General features: G+C 40.6%; 1 protein-coding gene across 1 annotated transcript in view; it reads right to left on the bottom strand.

The window, feature by feature from the left end:
• The window catches only part of LOC131956450 (serine-rich adhesin for platelets), a 72,974-nt gene that overhangs the window by 42,631 nt on the left and 7,108 nt on the right, over positions 1-23,235 (bottom strand). Inside the window, exon 3 of the mRNA XM_059320892.1 lies at positions 23,172-23,194. Within this exon, the coding sequence (XP_059176875.1) occupies positions 23,172-23,194 (23 nt within the window). The remainder of the gene's footprint in view (positions 1-23,171; positions 23,195-23,235) is intronic.

Below are 23,235 nucleotides of genomic sequence, written 5' to 3'. Positions count from 1 at the left end.
TATTCGGAGATTTAATTTCAAACAACTCAAAACACAGGGATCAATATTTGGCAGTCATTCAACTCTTTGAATTTTTTGTTTGGATTTGAAAATTTCAAACAAGTGCAATGTTTTATTTTTTACTTAGTCATTCCCAGTTAGTCAGGAGTGTGTATCTTACCATGACACTAGCTAGCCTGGGTTTACTAGCTAGCCTGGGTTTATTAGCTAGCCTGGGTTTACTAGCTAGCCTGGGTTTACCAGTGCTAGCAAATGTTTGCCCACCACCCCCAGGGGTTTGTCAAGCTAAATATGTACCCGTGGCATCCTCATGTTGTCATAGAAACGGAAACTGTGGGGGGCTGAGGGAGGGAAGGAAAGGAAGTAATATTTGTGATGACACCGACAAGGAACCTAAACTACATAATAAGGTAACTCGTGATCAAAGCGACTTTTTAAAACTAGATCTGGTGTTTCGTTAAATTGAACTTTCGGCCATTTTTTCCCATGGGAGAAGTACAAACATAGGCACAATGGGCATTGGCGTGGTTTTCTGATTTCTTGGTGTGTGATTGAGATAGAGTGTGATGGTGTGTGTGTGGACAGTCTTCGCAGAGCACGAAAGGTCTACGGACAGAAACTAATGACGTCATTAGACTCAGGACCAACGGGAAGACAGAAACTAATGACGTCATTAGACTAATGGGGCCACATGAAAGAAGACGAAGAGACATGATGTGTCTCTCACATAGCTGATGTGTCTCCATTATATCAAGATGTTTGTCTTCATAAAGGCTGACGTGTCTACATTATCTTAAGACATTTGTCTTTTTAACGCGCATATATATATATAGTTACATTTTTCAAGCTTTATGTGCTTCTGTCATCCAGAGTCGTTTGTCTTTTTACAGCACATTTTTCTCGATTAACTCAATGAGTCAATACGCTTGTCTCCATTATCTAAAGAAATTTCGTCTTTTAACTCTGAATTCTAAAACATCTCAACGGAGCTTCGCTCTGGACTCGGAGACGCGTAACCAGCTGTATTTTTGGGAATAAATAGATCACTATATCACAACTGTCATTCATGTCTTTGAAAGGGTTAAATGAGATGGCATATTTCGTGGTTTTCTCCACACAGGGTCTACACGCAAGTCACGGGAGTCTAAACATCCGCCAAAACAAATCCCATATTACCTATTGCAATCTCTTTGTGTAAATCTAGATGTCTGTAGCTTTACGGCAAAAACAAATGCAGTATATACCTATTGCAATCTCTTTGTGTAAATCTAGATGTCTGTAGCTTTACGGCTTGAAAGCTCTGCGCAGCACTTCAGCCAGAAATAAATACTGTATATCTGCTATTTATTTTTTAGGTATAGTTTAATTTTTTTAAATTTTACAAACTCACAGCGTTTGGTGTGAGATGTAGTATCTTAATACAAAGTTATTAAATCACTTTGGATTAGAATTTTTTTTTTACTTTAATGTAATTATTACTTTGCTACTTCTCTTTAGTATGGATGTTGTAAATAAACCGGGAGCGATCTCCCCTAAACTTTCTCGAATATTCTTATATAAAAAAACAGGGAATGGGAACTCGGGATATAGACATGAATTTTAATCCATTTTAAATACTTAAACTTTTTAAAATAGAATAAAATCTCATAGAAAAAAGAATTGCACACCAATGTGCATAATAGTGCGGAATATTATTTGTACTTTATAAATTTACATTCATTTTTTGAGAAATCGGAAATAGCGTAAATTAGTACTTCCGGTCAACGGAAATTACTCAAAATTTGAGAGAAGGTAGAGAATTTGATCTTTTACTTACATTTGAAATTTCATTTATCTATCTGAAATAGTACTCAAGTTATAGGCTTTTGAAAAATTCAAAGTAGAAAAAGTACCACTTCCGGTTATCGGAAATCGCTCAAAAGTTTAAACGGATCTACGATTTTAATATAATCCCTATATATGAAATTTCATCAACCTAGTTGTATCGGTACTCATGTTATCGTGTTTACACACACACAGACACACACACAGACACAGACACACAGACATACGGACAAGATTGCAAAATTATGTTTTCCATATCAGTGAGGTGTAAAACGTCGAGATTTGTAAAAATCTCGATTTTTTTTTTGCACGATTACAAGACTTTCTCTTCGTATATACGAAAAAAGTAATAAAAAGTAAGCGAAAAAAAAGTTTGGATAACTGGACGGACCGGAGAAATTCCAAGCACCGCAACAATGCGTTACTGTTAGCTAGACAGCGAAGTAGTCGGCAGGGGCAGACAAATCGGGAAACAAACCGTTAAACGGGGAGATAAAATTGATGTGTTTAGAATATGGACCAGGTGGGAGATGGAATTGTTTTGTGACGTTCCACCGCTGGCATGACCCACTTTAAGCTGATAGCCCTCGTTACCCCCACGGTTCCAGATAAAGTAAAAACACTCGACGGGTCTTAGCCTAGCACGCATAGGTCCGGTATTTCAACTTTTCACAATACCTTGTTTTGTTGGTGTTTCGAAGCCAAATTTTTAAGAACTACCCACTGCTATGCTAATAAATTGTACACTTTACTGCATGAACTGTTTCTAAGCAGGTAAATTTCACATACATTTCTGAACAGTGGTCGGTAGGTAGCGGCTTCTCATCAGACTTATGAGCTGGTAATACAGAAAGTATGAGGAGAAGGGGCATCAAACAAGGAGAGAAACAACATGAAACAGGGGGAGTAACGTCTTAAAACAAGGAGAGTAACGTCTTAAAACAAGGGGAGTAACATCGTAAAACAAGGGGGGTAACATCGTAAAACAAGGGGAGTAACATCGTAAAACAAGGGGAGTAACATCGTAAAACAAGGGGAGTAACGTCTTAAAATAAGGGGAGTAACGTCTTAAAACAAGGGGAATAGCGTCTTAAAACAAGGGGAGAGACTTCATAAACATGGCGAGAAACGTGTACGGGCAAGTCGTGTAAAGTTAGTTACAACAAAAAAATGAACCAAGACCAATTTACAACTTCTAGCGCGGTCCCCTGAAGATATTGTGATTTACAGCTTAAGACAAAGGGTAATAATATCGTAAAACTTAGACAGCAAAACAACAACTGTTAATATTAACTGTAGATCGAATTATACGTGTAGGGTGATTATCATGCTAATTATGTTAATCATGCATATAATCCAGCCAATGGGAAGCTTACGTTGAGATCACGTGTCCAGCAAGAACTGGTTTAGCAGACGGCAGACGACCCTGTAACCGGTTGTAATCCCGCTTGTTCCACCGCTGACCCCCGGGCTTCTGCTCCGTGGGGTAGCCCTGTCGCTGGTGTTCGTGGTTCAAATCCATCTGAGGCACTCGTTCGGCGAAACAGCAATGCATCAAGGACAAGGGCCCAGGCTAGGTTTTCGAAATCATCGACATCATCTTTGACTTGTTGCTCATCGTGGTGGGTGAGTCTATTTATAGACACATGTTCTGAATGCAGGTTTCTTCACGGCTTAATCTAGAACCACCTGTTAACATGGTTTACCCCAGCTCGCTCGCGACTAGCCTCGAAATAAAACTTCACACTAAATATGACGTCACTTTTTTAAACACAGCTTTATCTCACTTCCTGTTAAAGAATAACTCAACATTTTAGTCCACACTCCACACTAATACCAAGTGAAGCTAAAAAGAATGAAAAAAATCGCCGAATCATGAAAAAAAAAAACACATCGACACTACAACTGGCATATAAATCATCCACGGGTTGCCAGGAAGGATAAACGCACAGACAATCTTGAGGCCAAATGTAACAAAGGCAGCACACACAGCAAGCGGCGCCTCTCACATACACGACACAACAACGAACCGAAAGTCCCAGCCCCAGATTTTAAAGCCTGTCTGCTTTCCATTTTCCTATTTTCGACAACTTTTTAAAAAAAAACTAATCTGCAGCAGATAACGGTCAGGCATAAAATTGGAACCACAAACTAGGAAATTTTTTTTACCGAAAAAAATTTTCTGACGTCATGGACGTTATTTTTTTTTTTTTTACTTTTCAAAAATAAATTTTCTGATAAAAAATTAAAACAAAAAAAAACTGGCCACAATACAAACCAAACAACGGCAAGTACTTAGAAGATAGCGAGATATTGTTTCGAAAGTTTTTTTTTAATCACATTATAGATAAGAACACAAGAAGGTAAAAAAAAAAAAACCCTCGGGAATATTCGCACCCTCGGCGCTTGAGTTGGCAGACGAACACCTTGCGTGGATTAGAGGTAACAGCAAGCACCGTGACATCACGTTACCTTTCTATTTTTAGACGGCTGTAACCACTTCTGCCAGTTGAAGCTAGATTACACCCGAAGTTCACCCCCCCCCCCCCCCCTCCAAGCTTTGATCTTGGGAAAAATATCTTGTCTATAAATTGTTTAAACATGTGTCGCATGTTTTAGAGGTTGAAAACTTTTAAAAATTGTGTCTGTAGAGCTGTGTTCAGATTTAGATGCCTGGCTAGCTTTAGTGTAAAAACATGGGGCGATGGACACATACAGTGTGGGTGTTAGAGAATGTATACGGGACCTACACAAATAAGGTATGACCTAACGAATAACGTGGGACATTAGCAAATAAAGTGGGACCTTAGCGAATAACGCGGGACCTTAGCAAATAACACGCGACCTTAGCGAATAAAGTGAGACCTTACCGAAAGTAGTATATTAGGTCCCTTTTGGGTATCATTTTTGGCGGAGGTGGGGAGGGTGAGGAACAATGACATATAGTAAAATACTCGGGAGCAGGATGCGCGGGATGCGCAATGACATATAGCAAAATACTCCCAGCCTGGCGCATCGGGAGGGTAAGGGTGGGTGAGCAGGATGCGCAGGATGCGCAAAGACATATAGTAAAATACTACGCCAACTGGGGTTGGCGGAGGTGGTGGGGAAGTAGGTCACCTTTTGGTGACCTTGTGACGTAATCATTGACCTTGTGACGTCATCATTGACCTTGTGACGTAATTAGTGACTTTGTGATGTAATCATTGACCTAGTTACGTAATTTTAATGCGTTTTTTAATGAGTTTTAATGAGTTTTTTTAATTTTTAATTAATTTTTGACCTAGTTACGTAATTTGATTATTTGTTTACTTTTTAATTAATTTTTATTGACCTAGTTACGTAATTGGATTTTAATGAGTTTGAATTTAATTTTGTAATTTTAATTAATTTTTATTAACGAGTTACGTAATTTGATTATTTGTTTGATTTTAAATTGTTTACTTTGTTTGTTTACTTGTTGTTTATTTGTTTATATTGTGTAATTTTTATTAACGAGTTACGTAATTTGATTATTTGTTTACTTTTTAATTATTTTTATTTTGTTTATTTTTAATTTTATTTTATAATTAGTTTGAAATTCGTTTTATTTCTTTGATTTTAATTACTTTGTTTATTTATTTATTTAATATATTTCTTTTCTTTGATGTTTAATTTGTTGGTTTGTTTGAATGTATGTATGTTCTAAATAAAAGACTAACACTAACGTGTACAAATAACAGGTTAAATTCTCCAACACAATGAACGTTACAAAAATAGAACATTCATTAAAGATAACGATCAGGCGACAGCTGTGTTACTTATCGATCCGCGATCCTTTGTTGACACACGCTGCGCGGTTTTTAATGGGCTTTATATTGATCGCACCCACGGGCCATCACAGCATGATGTCCCACCTAATTACATTTTTCGTTATGCATCAGTGATTTTTCCCTGCTCGGTTTGACGGGTCATGATGATTAATGGCTTTTTTCCCCGCTCGGTTGACGGGTTATGGTAATTAACGACGTACATTAAGTAGCTTTCCGCGAAGTACGTCGATCGATTTGTCAGCTCCGCGAAGCACTTAGGTCATTATGCAACAGCTGCTGTGCGACAGCTGGTGGTGTAATTAGGCTGAACAATCGTATAAATGACCGCGAAAATTGTGTTCTAATCACTTCAACTTCACACGTCGAACCAAGCGTCACAGCGACTTATCCTGGATGAGACCTCTGTTGACTCCTGAGACTAAACCCACGCCAGCTTTACCAAGCATCACATCTACCTAACCCTCCACGGACCACCTCTTTTGTGCGTGTTTATTCTATTAAAGGTAAGGTTAATATTACTTTTGTTTTAAGGGAACTAACCCCCATTAAAATCAAATCTTATTAAATAAGTAGTCACATGTATTTACTTTACTTTTTGTATCGCACACCGAGGTAAGGTTAATAGTACGTTTATTTTAAGGAAACTATCCAATTAAAATAACCTTTAAATAAACCTTTTTCTAAATAAGTACTCACATGTATTCCTTTTTAGTGTACAACCAACCCTACGAGACAGCCGCTCCATCGACTGATCTATTGAGCTACCTACCCATCCCTGAGGCATCCACTGAACCAAAGATCCAACTACATCCAACTACACAACCCCAGATCGAACTTAGACGTGCAAACCCCTAGGTACGTTCATTTTCAATTTTATTTTAAGTATGTTTTTTATTTCATGTATTTTATTTTATGTAATTCTTTTTATTCTACAGCCAGCGACCTACCCAAGCATCCGACTACTAGACACATCGTCAATAATGGAAGCCGCCCAACCTACCACCCACCCAGCCATGACCCGTTTCACATGCGAGATCTGCAACCGAGTGTTCACCCTTAAACATCACTTGACAAGGCACCAAGACTCTGCACACGGACGACAAAGACATCCCTGCACAACATGCGGGAAAGTATTTACACGACTTGACAATTTGACAAGACACTTTACGAAAGCACACAGCAACCAAACATTACCGACCGACACCCCATCAACAACCAACAGACAAACACACCAACCCACATCTGTGACCGACACACATACTGTCCAACTCCCTTCAGCGAGTCAAACAGACCACACTGCTACTAACACTAGCCCTTTAAAACGACATACTACGTATGACGACATATCAAACAACAAACGCGTAAAGACTAACAATGACAGTAACCTTAATTCACACACCACTATTTTTCCTGTAGACGACCTTAGGGGAGATGCAGTAGACTTACACACGACCACAGACAAACCTTCACCCACATCCCTTCTCACAGACATTCCTGACTTTATTAAACATAATCACGCCATTAACATGTTACAACATGATTCACATTCAAAACCCTACACAGACAATTTTTCCTTTTTTAGATGTTTAGCCACACATTTAGGGACACCCTTAAAAAATCTTAGAAAGCCAACATTAAAACTCGCGAAACAGTGGCAAGCGCACCAAGGTCTCGGGACCTTGGATAATTTTAGCGGGGTTAGGTTGGTCGAAATTCCCCTCTTAGAGTCGTGTTTTAGTGTAAATATTGAGCTTTTTGAATTTAACGAAAACCAGATCCTTTCTCCGAAAATTAGAAGTAGTGATAGGTTTAGGGAGACTGTGTATCTTTTATTTTTTCAAAATCAGTTTATGTACATTAATAATATAGGTGGGGCGGGTCACGCTTTCGCGTGTTCTGTGTGTAACAAATTATGGCCCACCGTTAAACAATTAAACAGACACGTGAAAGGGTGTAATGGGGGGAAACCCGTAGATAGGTATAAGGGAGGGGTTTATCACACACAGCAAACAATCTGGGAGTTTTTAGCGTCCTATGGGTTAGATGTAGATAGTAACTTTGTTTATCCCTTCCGAGCAACTTACGATTTCGAATGCTATTTCGACCATACCGAGTTACCCACGTTAGGTAGAGTTACAAAAAGCGTTGCCAAACACGTGCCTTTGTCTTGCTCTGTCGCCTCAAACGTAGATGGGTTCGTCGAACCCATCTGTTTTATTTCGACTGGTGACCCTCAAGAATTAGTGACTAGAGTTATTGACAGACTCCACATAATCGCCGAGGCAGCTTATGGAATTTTGAAAAAACAGTTCGAGCCTGTTTTTAAGCAAATCAGGAAGTTATTTCCACCTAAGGCTAGGGGTAGTGATAATAAGTCGAACGACAAAGGGTTTGATAGGTTTCTTAGCGGTAGATTAGACGAGTATTTGCGACAAATGCCGGTTATAGGGTTTAATTCAGGAAAATATGATATAAATCTCGTTAAGCCGTATTTTATTCAGTACTTTTTAGCTTATTCAAACACAGAAGAGGGGTTAGAGGAGGGACCTAGAGCTAGTTGTAACGATGACGAAGACGACGTAGAAGATAAACAAACACCGTTTAAATATGTAGTTAAAAGAAATAATAATTTTATGTGTATATCAACTAATAAATTAAAGTTCTTAGATATAGTTAATTATCTAGCACCAGGGTTTAGCTATAGTAAATACCTAGCCGCATATAATGTTAAAGAGACCAAGGGATTTTTTCCGTACGAATATGTCAAAAATTTAGCCGTCTTAGATGAAACGTCTTTACCTCCGCATTCGGCATTTTTTTCATCATTAAAAAATTGTAACATTTCAGACGAGGAGTACGCGACGTGTAGCCAAATTTGGGTAGAGAAGGGGATGCAAACGTTTAAAGATTATCTTATTTGGTATAACAATATCGATGTAAAACCGTTTATCGAAGCGCTCGAGCAGCAAACTAATTTTTACAAAAATTTAGGGGTTGATATTTTTAAAGACGCGATTTCTGTCCCGGGGGTAACCTTAAAATACTTATTCAAAACACTTCCCGAAAACGTTTCTTTTTCTTTGTGTTCCGAGCGCGAATCAGAGTTACATAAAACAATCCGAAATAATATCGTAGGGGGCCCCTCCATTATTTTTCATAGACATCACGAAAAGGGTGAAACGTTCATTAGGGGGAATAGTAAAAAGGTGGTACAGGCAATTAAGGGGTACGATGCGAACGCGCTTTATTTATGGTCTTTAATGCAAAAAATGCCGACGGGATTTCCGATTATTAGAAATAGTGAGGAGGGGTTTAGACCGCGTAAAACGAATCATTACGGGGAACAGGCTTTTCAGTGGTTATCGTGGGTTTCAAAAACAAAGGGGGTAACTTTAAAAACCGCGTTTAACGGGGGCGAAGTTAGCTTAGGATCTCGCCATATAAGAGTAGACGGGTGGGACGCGAACACTCGAACCGTTTATCAGTTCCATGGCTGCCTCTTTCATGGACACCCTGACTGCCCTTTAACTAAAGACAGAACAGTAAACCCCATTAGTAACAGACCCTTGACTGAGTTATTTAAAAAGACAAACGAAATTACGAAGTACCTTACCGAGACTGTTGACGTTAAAGTCGTAGAAATGTGGGAATGTGAGTGGGGGAACCAGAAAAAAATGAACCCAACTATTAAAGACTATTTAAACTCTATTGACAAATCACAAAAGACACCGACACCGACCTATGGTAAGAAATGGCCCCTGACTGAAAAACAGATCATCGATTCTGTTTTAGACGACTCGTGTTTTGGACTGATAGAATGCGACATTAAAGTACCGGATAGTTTAAGAGCACATTTTAGTGAGATGACACCTATTTTTAAAAATACGGACGTTACGCGCGATGACATCGGACCTTTTATGAGACAATACGCGATCGATAACAACTTATTAACTAGCGGTAGACGGACTTTAATCGGTAGCTTTACAGGGGAGAAAATTTTATTAGCGACCCCCCTTTTAAAGTGGTATTTAAATCATGGGTTGGTAGTCAGTAAAATTTATCAAGTCGTTGAATATAATCCAATTGCATGTTTTAAGACATTTGGGGATACAGTTTCAGACGCGCGAAGAAAGGGGGACATAGACGACAAATACGCGATAACTAGTGAAACAATGAAATTGTTAGGAAACGCGGCATACGGTAAAACTTTGACGGATAAAACACGACATGCGGACATGACCTACTGTAGGGCTAGGGATATAGGGGATTGTATTAATAATCCGCGATTTAAAAAAATGACAAAACTTACCGACGATGTTTACGAAGTAGAAACGTTAAAAAAGAAGATAGTTTGGGATCTCCCTCTTCAGATAGGCTTTTTCGTTTATCAGTACGCAAAACTTAGAATGTTAGAATTTTATTATGACTTTATAGACAAATATATAGATAGAACCGACTTTCAGCTATGTGAGATGGACACTGACAGTTTATACTTAGCCTTAAGTACCGATGACTTGTTAAAAGCCGTAAGACCGGGACTAGAACACGAGTTTTTTGACATTTACGACAAATGGTTCCCCTCAGAAGTATGCGACTCACATAGACCACAATTTATAAGCGGCAAAGGCACGGTAGATAGTCATTGTCTGGGGTGTAGGGCTAGGAAAATTTATGAAAAGAGAACACCGGGGTTGTTTAAATTAGAATATGAAGGGGATGGGATGGTATCTTTATGTAGTAAGACGTACCACTGTTTTGGCGAGTATAATAAAACATCAACCAAGGGATTATCTAAAAATCACAACACATTAGGCAAAGAATCTTTCATGCAGGTCCTCACAACAAAGGAACCAAGTGGTGGGACAAACACAGGGTTCAGAGCATACAACACGGGGATATACACTTACACCCAACACAGAAACTCACTTTCTTACTTTTACATTAAAAGACGAGTAGACGCAGACAATGTGACAACATCTCCCCTAGACATATAAGAACCTTTAGTTTACCAACCATGACTTTAACGAGCCTTTAATGTAAATATGTAAATAAGACAGAACCATGACGGTATGCTGATGGGGTTGTTTTTATTCAATAAAAAACTTATTATATAAACGGTCTTTTTTAAATTTTTGATGTGAGTTATTGTTTTGTTACTTGTCCCTGAAAGTTATGTAACTCGGTATCCTGTATAAGATGTATGACTGAAATCAAAATCAACCATTTAAAATACTGGATCCGAGTTGGAAACAGCTCTTTACGGCATTGATCGATAGCCCACCCAGTCGTGGTATTCAGGGAATACTATAAACACCGCCGTATAAGAACCCTATACCATGTCCGGTGAATGTTTTTGTCTTCAGTGCTGTGGATGGGATTCCAGTGAGAGCACGGGAATGTCGGATCAAACGGAAACGGGTCTTGATATTGGACCAGATGAAGTGAGATTGTATCCTGTACAGATGATCAATACCTTTCATGAGACTAATCAAGGGGAGATGAATCTAGGTTATGAGAGAGTGTTTGTACAGCGACCTATAGGTGGAACCTTTATTGAACCCCTTGATGAGACGCCCCCACCACCACCCAACCCAGCTTCTGACAGGGACAGTGACATCAGGTTCCATGATGAGGAGGAAAGGTTGCAAACATTTTCGGGGTGTTGGTCCGACGTCTACCCGGTCGACCCTATCAGTTTGGCTAAAAATGGTTTTATCTTCATTGGACCTGGCGACCTTGTCAAGTGTATTTTCTGTTTGAATACGTTGAGGGGTTGGGAAACGGGTGATGTGGTAGAAGAAGAACATCGACGCTATTATCCAGACTGTCCTTTTGTACGGGCTGCACATTCACACACACACATACACACACACACACACACACATACACACACTCACAGGAGTTGTTTTAAGTAAATAAAATTTTTATATACATTTAAATGCTCTTTTGTGATTTATTGTAATAGCTGATTAAAAGGTGTGACAACTTTCCCATCCAACTTTGAAATCCTACGCAGTCAAAACATCGGTGTCTGTTATACACCGCAAACCAAACTTTTTTCACTCAAACCAAAAAGCTCTCTCTCTCTCTCACACACACACACGCACACACACACACACACACACAATCACAAAACGAACTGGTAAAGACAAAAATAATATTACATCGGGAAAACTTCACCGACCCTAGTATAAATTCTATCCGCAACAACTCCAAGACATGGATGGACAGAGTTTGAAACAGACCTCGGTGAAAACTTCACCGACCTTAGTATGAACACGGCCCTAATCCAACTCCAAAACATAGGCCCTACATGTAACAACTTTGAAACCTACCTAGGTGAAAACTTCACCGACCCTAGTATACATTCTACCCACAACAATTCCAAGAACATGTATGCACCAACATACCTCGGTGTTAACAAAACTCCCCCGACCCTAGTATGAACTCTACCCCTAACAATTCCTAAACATATATGGTCTAGCTTCGAACCCTGCCTCGGTGAAAACTTCACCGACCCTAGTATAGACTCTACACCAACCCCTTCCAAAACATGGCTGTATCAACTTTGTAACCTGCCTCGGTGAAAACTTCACCGAGGCAGGTTTGAAACCTACCAACTCCAAAGCATACATGTATCAACTTTGAACCAAGCCATGGTGAAACCAAAACCATACCACCCTAGTATAAACGCTACACCTAGCAATTCCTAAACATGCATGGTCCGAGTTCAAAACCAACCTCGGTGAAAACTTCGCCGACCCTGGTATAAACTCTACACCAACCAACAACAAAACATGGATATACCAACTACATACAACACACGGGCTCGACCCGAGTCGCTCAATACTATTTCTTTACTCGATGAAAAACCTATGATACTGTCCGTATAACTGTTAGTGAAAAGCATGGGACCCAACCGAGTGGTAAAACCAATTAACGTGGTAACAGATGTTCCCACACTTAACGCGGAGAGGCACTTAATGTACGTCGATAATTATCATGACCTTTCAAACCGAGCGGGGAAAAAAGCCATTAATCATCATGACCCGTCAAACCGAGCAGGGAAAAATCACTGATGCATAACGAAAAATGTAATTAGGTGGGACATCATGCTGTGATGGCCCGTGGGTGCGATCAATATAAAGCCCATTAAAAACCGCGCAGCGTGTGTCAACAAAGGATCGCGGATCGATAAGTAACACAGCTGTCGCCTGATCGTTATCTTTAATGAATGTTCTATTTTTGTAACGTTCATTGTGTTGGAGAATTTAACCTGTTATTTGTACACGTTAGTGTTAGTCTTTTATTTAGAACATACATACATTCAAACAAACCAACAAATTAAACATCAAAGAAAAGAAATATATTAAATAAATAAATAAACAAAGTAATTAAAATCAAAGAAATAAAACGAATTTCAAACTAATTATAAAATAAAATTAAAAATAAACAAAATAAAAATAATTAAAAAGTAAACAAATAATCAAATTACGTAACTCGTTAATAAAAATTACACAATATAAACAAATAAACAACAAGTAAACAAACAAAGTAAACAATTTAAAATCAAACAAATAATCAAATTACGTAACTCGTTAATAAAAATTAATTAAAATTACAAAATTAAATTCAAACTCATTAAAATCCAATTACGTAACTAGGTCAATAAAAATTAATTAAAAAGTAAACAAATAATCAAATTACGTAACTAGGTCAAAAATTAATTAAAAATTAAAAAAACTCATTAAAACTCATTAAAAAACGCATTAAAATTACGTAACTAGGTCAATGATTACATCACAAAGTCACTAATTACGTCACAAGGTCAATGATGACGTCACAAGGTCAATGATTACGTCACAAGGTCACCAAAAGGTGACCTACTTCCCCACCACCTCCGCCAACCCCAGTTGGCGTAGTATTTTACTATATGTCTTTGCGCATCCTGCGCATCCTGCTCACCCACCCTTACCCTCCCGATGCGCCAGGCTGGGAGTATTTTGCTATATGTCATTGCGCATCCCGCGCATCCTGCTCCCGAGTATTTTACTATATGTCATTGTTCCTCACCCTCCCCACCTCCGCCAAAAATGATACCCAAAAGGGACCTAATATACTACTACCGAATAACGTGGGACTTGAAATGGAAGACCTAGACAGAACTAGTTGACCACAACACAATTTGGGTGAAAACTGGGTATAAAAGAAACTCTCAAGGATCAAAAGATGGGATTCCACAAAAACAAGACTACCGCAGTTTAAATACTAAGTAAGCATTCAAGTAATTCACATCAATCAAGTAATTCACAGCATTCAAGGAATTCACAGCATTCAATTAATTCACATCATTTAAAAATTTCACAACACAGTCCCAAGAACAGAATCGAAAATAAAATACCGAATAAAAAAAAAGCTCAAGTTTAAAAAATGAAAATCTTAGATCTCGTTTAGCTGTTTCCTAACGCAGGCTGGGGATATTTGAGGGAGGGTACAGGTCCAGTCAACTAACCCACGGTACGTCTGCTGACGTCATCAGCAGACGATCCCAATTAACGGTCACGCGCAGAACGTGAGTAGCGTAAGTCTCGTACCTGGCCGTCATTCATAATTGGCTGACGGGATGTGTGTGTGTGTGTGTATGTGTGTGTGTATGTGTGCATGTGAACGCTAGAGCTTTAATATATGTGCAGCTGTTACACGTACTTCAAAAACTTCTACCGGATGTATTCAGCGCTGGTTTTTTTCTTCTTTACGTATCTAGGACTAACTCAGATCTTAACCATTGACTTAATACCAGCCCCAGACCATAATCATAATCCTGAGTCTATCTCTTAGAATCGAATGAGACTTAATCCTAAACCTAATTCAGTAAAAGCGATACCAGTAAAAGCGATACCAGTAAAAGAGATACCAGTAAAACCGATACCGACAGATAAAAATCGATTCTGTACCATTTGTCAAGTCGTCGATTTTTTAAAGAACAAATTTCTCTTACACAATAAAATTAAAAGGAGTTTTTTTTTTAAAAATTATAACCTAAAATCAATGCGGCTTGTATCATAGGATAGCAAGCAAACCGTTTAAACAATATATAGAAAACTTAACCCTTCAGTCATCTGCCAAAAAATCCTACACCAAATATGACGTAAAAATAAAAAAATGAATCTAGAGCTACAATCACTCGAACACAATCTATCGCGTCAATCATCTAAATATTTCATCTAGACGCTGCCCGTCTGCACTTTTCTCCAGAATATTCCAAAAACACAAGAAGGCAGACATCGAGAATCACACCAACCCCACTTTCACTTAACCGGAAACAGATCTAAACATTCACATTTGTTGACGTTTAAAATTTAAACTAATTAATTTTTTCCCCGGAAGTGCAGTTTTAAAATCCTCCTTAAAAAAAAAACGACACCACATAATTTAAACAACACCAAAAGAAGCGTATTTCAGAAGTGTTTGAACCAGCACTATAAACCAACATTTGAAAAAAAAAAACAGCTACATCTCAGGTGAATGCTTAAATCCCAGGTGAAATTGGAATTGTAAAAACAAGTTCGATAAGACGCCAGGCGGTTTGAACATTGATACGTGCCGGGTGCCGAGCCAAACTTCCGCTCTGTGGACACCGCACAACAGCACCCTAGGCCTGGGGATAGGAACTATTTATAGACCGAGCGTTGGCGAGAGATGACCCAGGGATACCAGGTGAGGGAGGTAGAGGAGAGAGGGGGTGGGGGTGGAGAGGGGTACATGAATGAGGGTTGGGGAGGGTATTTTAAAATTACTTGGATAACATCCCATCTGCCTCTAAACGTGTCAAAGTTTAAGTTTTCTTTTTTTAACTACTTAACAAAACTAACTACATAAAAAGAAATTAATTAAAACGATAAGAAGGGCTATTTTTTTTACAGCGTTTGTAGGCCTATTTCTAAGAGTTTATTCGTGAAAAAAGTGAAGCAAAAAATGTATGAGTGAGACCAGCTGGTATGAAAGAAAAAACACCTGAAGATGTTCCATGAACGTTGTTTGATGCGGCATCTTAAGAATGTGATTCAGTTATCGAGAAAGCACCTCGTTAAACCAATAAATTAAGCATGGTATCTTATCACCAGCTATTTAATTAAAAGAGAGGCGTATATTTTTACATGTTAGCTCTGTCACGCCCCCACACCCCCACCACTTCCTTGTTATCACCGTGAGTAATGAGCGGTTGTTTTTTTGCCAGCTGGCGACCTTGACCGCACGGAATGTCCAGCTGCATCTCATTAAATGAACACAGCGCACGTGTTTACCACCAGGACCTCGGCGTATTCAAAGCTTCAGCCGTGTTTTAAAATCTTTTCTCTGAACCAGTCTCGGCCTATATTCCTTCTCATCATATTATAACTGCATCCACCCCCCTTCCCTCCCACACTACGAGGGAAAGGGGGAGGGGTGGGTGCAGTTATAATATGGTGAGAAGGAATATAGGCCCTATAGTCCACATTATTTGAATCGTAGATGAACTTGACCACAACAGCATACATCTGGCCAAAACGTCCACACAATTCCTCATCTGATTTGACCAACCCACACCACCAGTCCACATCTCGACTGACCAACCCACACCACCAGTCCACATCTCGACTGACCAACCCACAAAACCATTCCACATCTCGACTGACCAGCCCACACCACCAGTCCACATCTCGACTGACCAACCCACACCACCAGTCCACATCTCGACTGACCAACCCACACCACCAGTCCACATCTCGACTGACCTACCCACACCACCAGTCCACATCTCGACTGACCAACCCACACCACCAGTCCACATCTCGACTGACCAACCCACACCACCAGTCCACATCTCGACTGACCAACCCACACCACCAGTCCACATCTCGACTGACCAACCCACACCACCAGTCCACATCTCGACTGACCAGCCCACACCACCAGTCCACATCTCGACTGACCAGCCCACACCACCAGTCCACATCTCGACTGACCAACCCACACCACCAGTCCACATCTCGACTGACCAACCCACATCACCAGTCCACATCTCGACTGACCAACCCACACCACTAGTCCACATCTCGACTGACCAACCCACACCACCAGTCCACATCTCGACTGACCAACCCACATCACCAGTCCACATCTCGACTGACCAACCCACACCATTAGTCCACATCTCGACTGACCAACCCACACCACCAGTCCACATCTCGACTGACCAACCCACACCAGTCCACATCTTGACTGACCAACCCACACCACCAGTCCACATCTCGACTGACCAACCCGCACCACCAGTCCACATCTCGACTGACCAACCCACACCACCAGTCCACATCTCGACTGACCAACCCACACCACCAGTCCACATCTCGACTGACCAACCCACACCACCAGTCCACATCTCGACTGACCAACCCCCACCAGTCCACATCTCGACTGACCAACCCACATCACCAGTCCACATCTCGACTGACCAACCCACACCACCAGTCCACATCTCGACTGACCAACCCACACCACCATTCCACATCTCGACTGACCAACCCACACCACCAGTCCACATCTCGACTGACCAACCCCCACCAGTCCACATCTCGACTGACCAACCCACACCACCAGTCCACATCTCGACTGACCAACCCACACCACCAGTCCACATCTCGACTGACCAACCCCCACCAGTCCACATCTCGACTGACCAACCCACATCACCAGTCCACATCTCGACTGACCAACCCACACCACCAGTCCACATCTCGACTGACCAACCCCCACCAGTCCACATCTCGACTGACCAACCCACATCACCAGTCCACATCTCGACTGACCAACCCACACCACCAGTCTACATCTCGACTGACCAACCCACACCACTAGTCCACATCTCGACTGACCAGCCCACACCACCAGTCCACATCTTGACTGACCAACCCCCACCAGTCCACATCTCGACTGACCAACCCACATCACCAGTCCACATCTCGACTGACCAACCCACACCACCAGTCCACATCTTGACTGACCAACCCCCACCAGTCCACATCTCGACTGACCAACCCACATCACCAGTCCACATCTCGACTGACCAACCCACACCACTAGTCCACATCTCGACTGACCAACCCACACCACCAGTCCACATCTCGACTGACCAACCCACACCACCAGTCCACATCTCGACTGACCAACCCACACCACCAGTCCACATCTCGACTGACCAACCCACACCACCAGTCCACATCTTGACTGACCAACCCCCACCAGTTCACAACCGGTCAAGCCAACACACACCTATCTTATCTCCACTATGGGGTTCACGGTTGACTGAGTTTCTATCACCTGAACTCCCACCTCACCTGGTTCCACATGACCTGTTTAATCTAGCCTAATATCAGGGGATTAGGTGGACAAGTCAACCGTTCATCCCTGTAGACTGTCAACAAACAGACTTGTCACTTGTGAAACCAACAGGTAAATATTCCTGTTTTTCTAGTCCTCTTTTACACCTGGTCCATTAGACACATCCCATCCTGCACATAGATGATGACGCACACTTAACCCTCAGCAACAAAGATCACCCCCAACACGTTAGGGTTAGCTGAAGCATTAAAACATTAACCCGAATTAAACTGTGTTCAGAGGGACGAAATGTCCGACATCCAACGCTCCGGCCATGTTTGACCACGGCATTCCACGGAGTCAGACAAACAAACGGCCGGACACAGCCTTCAACGGAGGCTATAAATAAAGCTGGTACGCACCAGGGGACTTAAGTATTGCGCACCTTTAGAGTCGCTAGATAAAGAGTAGATCTATAGTGTATGGTGTAGTTCAACTAGGGTCACGAATCGCTTTAAACCTTCCGTCGATAAGACGATTTGATGAATCGAAAATTTAAGCGTAGATAGGGATAGATCAATACCCTTACAATATATGTATCTAAGGTTGGCATAGATTAACACGGTTACAATACAATATATCCTTGTAAGGTTGGCATAAATCAATACCGTTTCATTAAATACAATATACCCACATAAGGGGGGGGGGGCTGACTTATACATTTTCTGGAATGCCATGGGTTGTTTTCAAGAATTAAAAATTCTTGAACAAAAGTTTGTGGACTATTCTAGAGACTGTTTTGTCTCTTTCTCTCTGTATATAAATATATAAATATATAAATATATATATATATATATATATATATATATATATATATATATATATATATATATATATATATATATATGCCCTATATGTGTGTGTATGTGTAAGTGAAATTAAAGTTCTGATAAATATAACTAAAATAGTACAACTTCTTTCAATAAATCAGACAGACATATTCCCGCTTACCAGTGGTTCAAGTGTCTCTGGTGATATCATGTGGTGTGTCACTCAACCAGAAAAATGTCAACACAAGTCAGCTGACTCCTCTAACACAGTTATATATCACTGAAATAGTCCCATTCAACAAGTCAGCTGTGTAAGCGACTCTAGCACAGCGTTATATCACTGAAATAGTCCAGTGCGTCAGTCAACACAAGTCAGCTGTATAACTGACTCCTCTAACACATTTATATCACTGAAATAGTCCCGTGCGTCAGTTAAAGACTCCCCCTTACATTAGGTACGTCAGTGAAATAGTTCCAGCGGCAGGACACAACTGTAGGACCAAAGCACCCCCCTCCATGTGTCACGACACTGATAGACTCTCTACACACGACAGGACAAGACGTCGTTAATCTACGGATGACGCACTACTTCTGGAATTTACGACCAGGTCCAGTAGTAAAGGTTGCTTGGAGTAGGAGGATGTGAGGGGGGCGAGAGACTGGGTGGATACGACCAGATAGAGAGAGCTGTGCCAAGTCCTTGTTGACAAACACGGGCGGGGTCGGCCAAATTGTCAACACGGACACACCAAGTTGAAAACTTGGCGAAATCGGATTTTACCGATTCACTTCTAATGTTATTTATAGCTATGACAGCATGTCAACAAACCACTGCTTGTTAAAATGCTGACAAGAGCTAATGAGCGATTTTTTTCTCTATACAACGTTATATCCTGTTGTTAGACTTACAGTATATATCAGCTGAAACAGGTTTGTTAGGAGCATGCCCTCCCCACATCATTACTATGTTTTCCCGTTCGTGCCCAAGATACATGGGGCAGATGAAGTAGAGTCCATCTGTCTCAGTGACCTCGGCGTATGAAGGTGTGTCCAGCACTTTGCCCAGCCGCATTTGTTTTCCCTCACGTGAGTTAAATATCCAATTATAAAGCATTCAGCGCCTTGTGTGAGAAAATTGTAAGGACAAAAGACTAAGAACCCTAACCGCTAACGGCACAAGAACACCGTCATTCCTAACGGGGTACGGGATCTAACGGCAATAACGAGTCGGTTGACTAATCCACACAGAGGCCGTGTAGTGGGGGGGGGGGGGGGGGGGGGGGGTGGTAACAAGCATGTTGCGATTACTGTGTTGTGATGACGTAATCCACACCGCCCCTCAAATCAGCTATGAAGCACACTACCCTCTGATAGCAGCGATGTGTAGCAGTTGTTTCCCTTTCATTTCTTGCTCACCCGACCCAGTCACCAAGGGCGACCACCCAGCCTTATCTCACTTATGTGGATAGTGATAACAATAGACTTTGTTAGTTCGACATTGAACTTGGTTCAATTGTTTCTCACACCTATTCTTAACGTCAGTATTGGCGATGGAAAATAGAAAATAAAGTTATATCAGTGAAAATATCACCATACAGAATAGATGGGTCTGGTTTTTGGAACTGATCACTGGTAAATTATACTCATGTTACTCTAGTAAACTTCTATATAAACAGGTATACATCTACTTTGGTGTACTTTCTTTACTTTTAAGCACTCTCTAAGTAAAAGTCTACTAGATTCTTATCTAGACTACCAGATGTTGTCTAAACTAGCTACCTCATGCAAGCATCCAAACAAATTGTAGTGTAACAAAAAAAAAACACACATATGAAATGACTGACTACTTATCCTTACTGTTATTTAACGAAGATCATATATCCCATATGGTCTGCTGTAACATCACTAAATAACATTAACATGAGGAACCCTGTTTGGTCACAGGCGTATAATTTCACCAAGGAACAGCACTATAGCAGCAAAGAAGGGCCTAGTCAGAACAGCATCAGGCAACAGCATTATGAAAACAGCATCAGGCAACAGCCTAGTCGGAACAGCATCAAACAACAGCCTTATGAAAACAGCATCAGACAAAATCTTAGTCAGAACAGCATCAGGCAACAGTCTTATGAAAACAGGATCAGGCAACAGCCTAGTCAGAAGAGCATCAGACAAGAAGACTACAGCAGCATAAAACAGAACACTCCCCTATACAAACAATGCTCACCGCTCACAATCAAACACATTGTACACCGTCGATGACTTCACACTGTGGAGGGAGGGAGGGATGGGGGTGGGGGTGGGAAGGGGAGAGTGTGGCCAGTCACGTGACTTCCAGGCTACAGGTGCTAGAAATACGAGCATCAAAACACACACAGAAACTGTTTCCTTCCTCACTTCCGCCCCCACCCCACCTCACAACTCATGTTCTGGAATTCGCTGGTTAATGAATTCAGTGTATGTGTTGGGGTCGTTATGTTGAGGTGTGGGGGTCGTGGTGATGATGTGTGGGGGTCGTAGTGTTGACGTGTGTGTGTGTGGGGGGGGGGAGTTGTGGTGTTGATATGCGGAGTCGTAGTGTTGATAAGTGGGGGATTGTGGTGTTAATGTGTGGGGTCGTGGGTTTGACATATGGGGTCGTGGGTTTGACATATGGGGTCGTGGGTTTGACATATGGGGTCGTGGGTTTGACATATGGGGTCGTGAGTTTGACATATGGGGTCGTGGGTTTGACATATGGGGTCGTGGGTTTGACATATGGGGTCGTGGGTTTGACATATGGGGTCGTGAGTTTGACATATGGGGTCGTGGGTTTGACATATGGGGTCGTGAGTTTGACATATGGGGTCGTGGGTTTGACATATGGGGTCGTGGGTTTGACATATGGGGTCGTGGGTTTGATTTATGGGGTCGTGAGTTTTATGTGTGGGGGTCGTGAAGTTGATATGTGAGAGTTGTGGGTTTGATCTCAGGGTGATGTGGGCTGATGCTTAGGGGTCGTGGGTTGATGACTAGGGGTCGTGGGTTGATGACTAGGGGTCGTGGGTTTATTACGTGTAGTTAATTATATAGGAAGCCTGTCTAAAAGGGTTACACAACCATATGAGTCATTCAACAAATTGCTAGCTCTACTTATAATGTAACCCTAACAACACCAACATAGTTATCAAACGTTTTGCTGGTATACATAGCTTGTTTACATGTGCATTAGTATATGGATTTAGACATTGTATATATATATATATATATATATATATATATATATATATATATATATATATATATATATATATATATACAATACGATATGCAATTATTATAAGTAAGCTTAAAAGGTAAACAACGTACTGTTATAGTCTTGAGTTATTTTAGGATCAAATCAACAGCGATGGGATGGGGAAGGGAGATAACCTACATTTATGTACGAAGATTTAGGTCAGTATGAGAGAGTTACCGTACGCTCGAGATTGACTGTGGGAAGCAGAGGGTGAGATTCATTAACCAGTCGAGATCTATTCTAGATCTGTGTGGGAGTGAGTACGTAGTACAGGAGTGGGAACTCTCACACGAGTGTGTGTGTGTGTGCGAGTTAATTATGCAAAGAAGCAAGTTTAGAAGCTAGTAGAGATTGCTGAAGATGGAAAGAAAGAATTGTTTAATGTGGGGATTTAAAAAAAAATGACCAGTTCGACCTATTTAAGTAGGTAAACATCTAATCTGTTCAACGTTGTCAGTGTAAATTATGTCTGTGAGCAAAGTTAGAATAAGAACCGAACGTAGATTGAAGTTTTGAGTTATATTAGAAACCGGATGTAGAAGGTGTACCGGTTGTTGTTCTTGCATATGCAATAAAACAGACTGAAAATAATAATTAAAGCTTGTCCTGCTGTTAAAAGTTTTTTGGCCACTAAAAATTAATACGCAAGGTAATTAATACTTTTATTGAAATATTACAAACCTATAATTAAAATATCGAACTCAAAGTTAAACTTGAATTACGATTTGAACACAACTAAAACACCCCCCCCCCCCCACTTCCACCTCATTGAATATAATGATTTAAATAACGCCAATCAAACTACTCATTCATCAATACAAGTGTAGAAATGTGATATCCACTTCTATTAATAACTCTAAATGCAAACAAACTACAACTGCCGTAGTTTATAAGAAAAAAAACCCTAAGTGTTACGACAATTCAGTAGGAAAAAAAATCCCACAATGCAATCATAATGCAAATGATTATAAAGTTTCTAGAACTTCATAATGCAAATGATTATAACGTTTCTAGAACTAACATTACCCTTGAAGATATCATAGGTTAGATAAAAAAAGTGAGACTTACTCAGCGGTGCTAGGATCAACATTCTGCGAAAGAAACAAAACATAACATGAATTAGAATAAACTA

Source organism: Physella acuta, unplaced genomic scaffold, assembly GCF_028476545.2.
Source record: "Physella acuta isolate Inbredline_101_S28 unplaced genomic scaffold, ASM2847654v3 ptg001150l, whole genome shotgun sequence".
Classification (NCBI taxonomy): domain Eukaryota; kingdom Metazoa; phylum Mollusca; class Gastropoda; family Physidae; genus Physella; species Physella acuta.
This window is presented reverse-complemented; position numbering and strand designations above follow the sequence as displayed.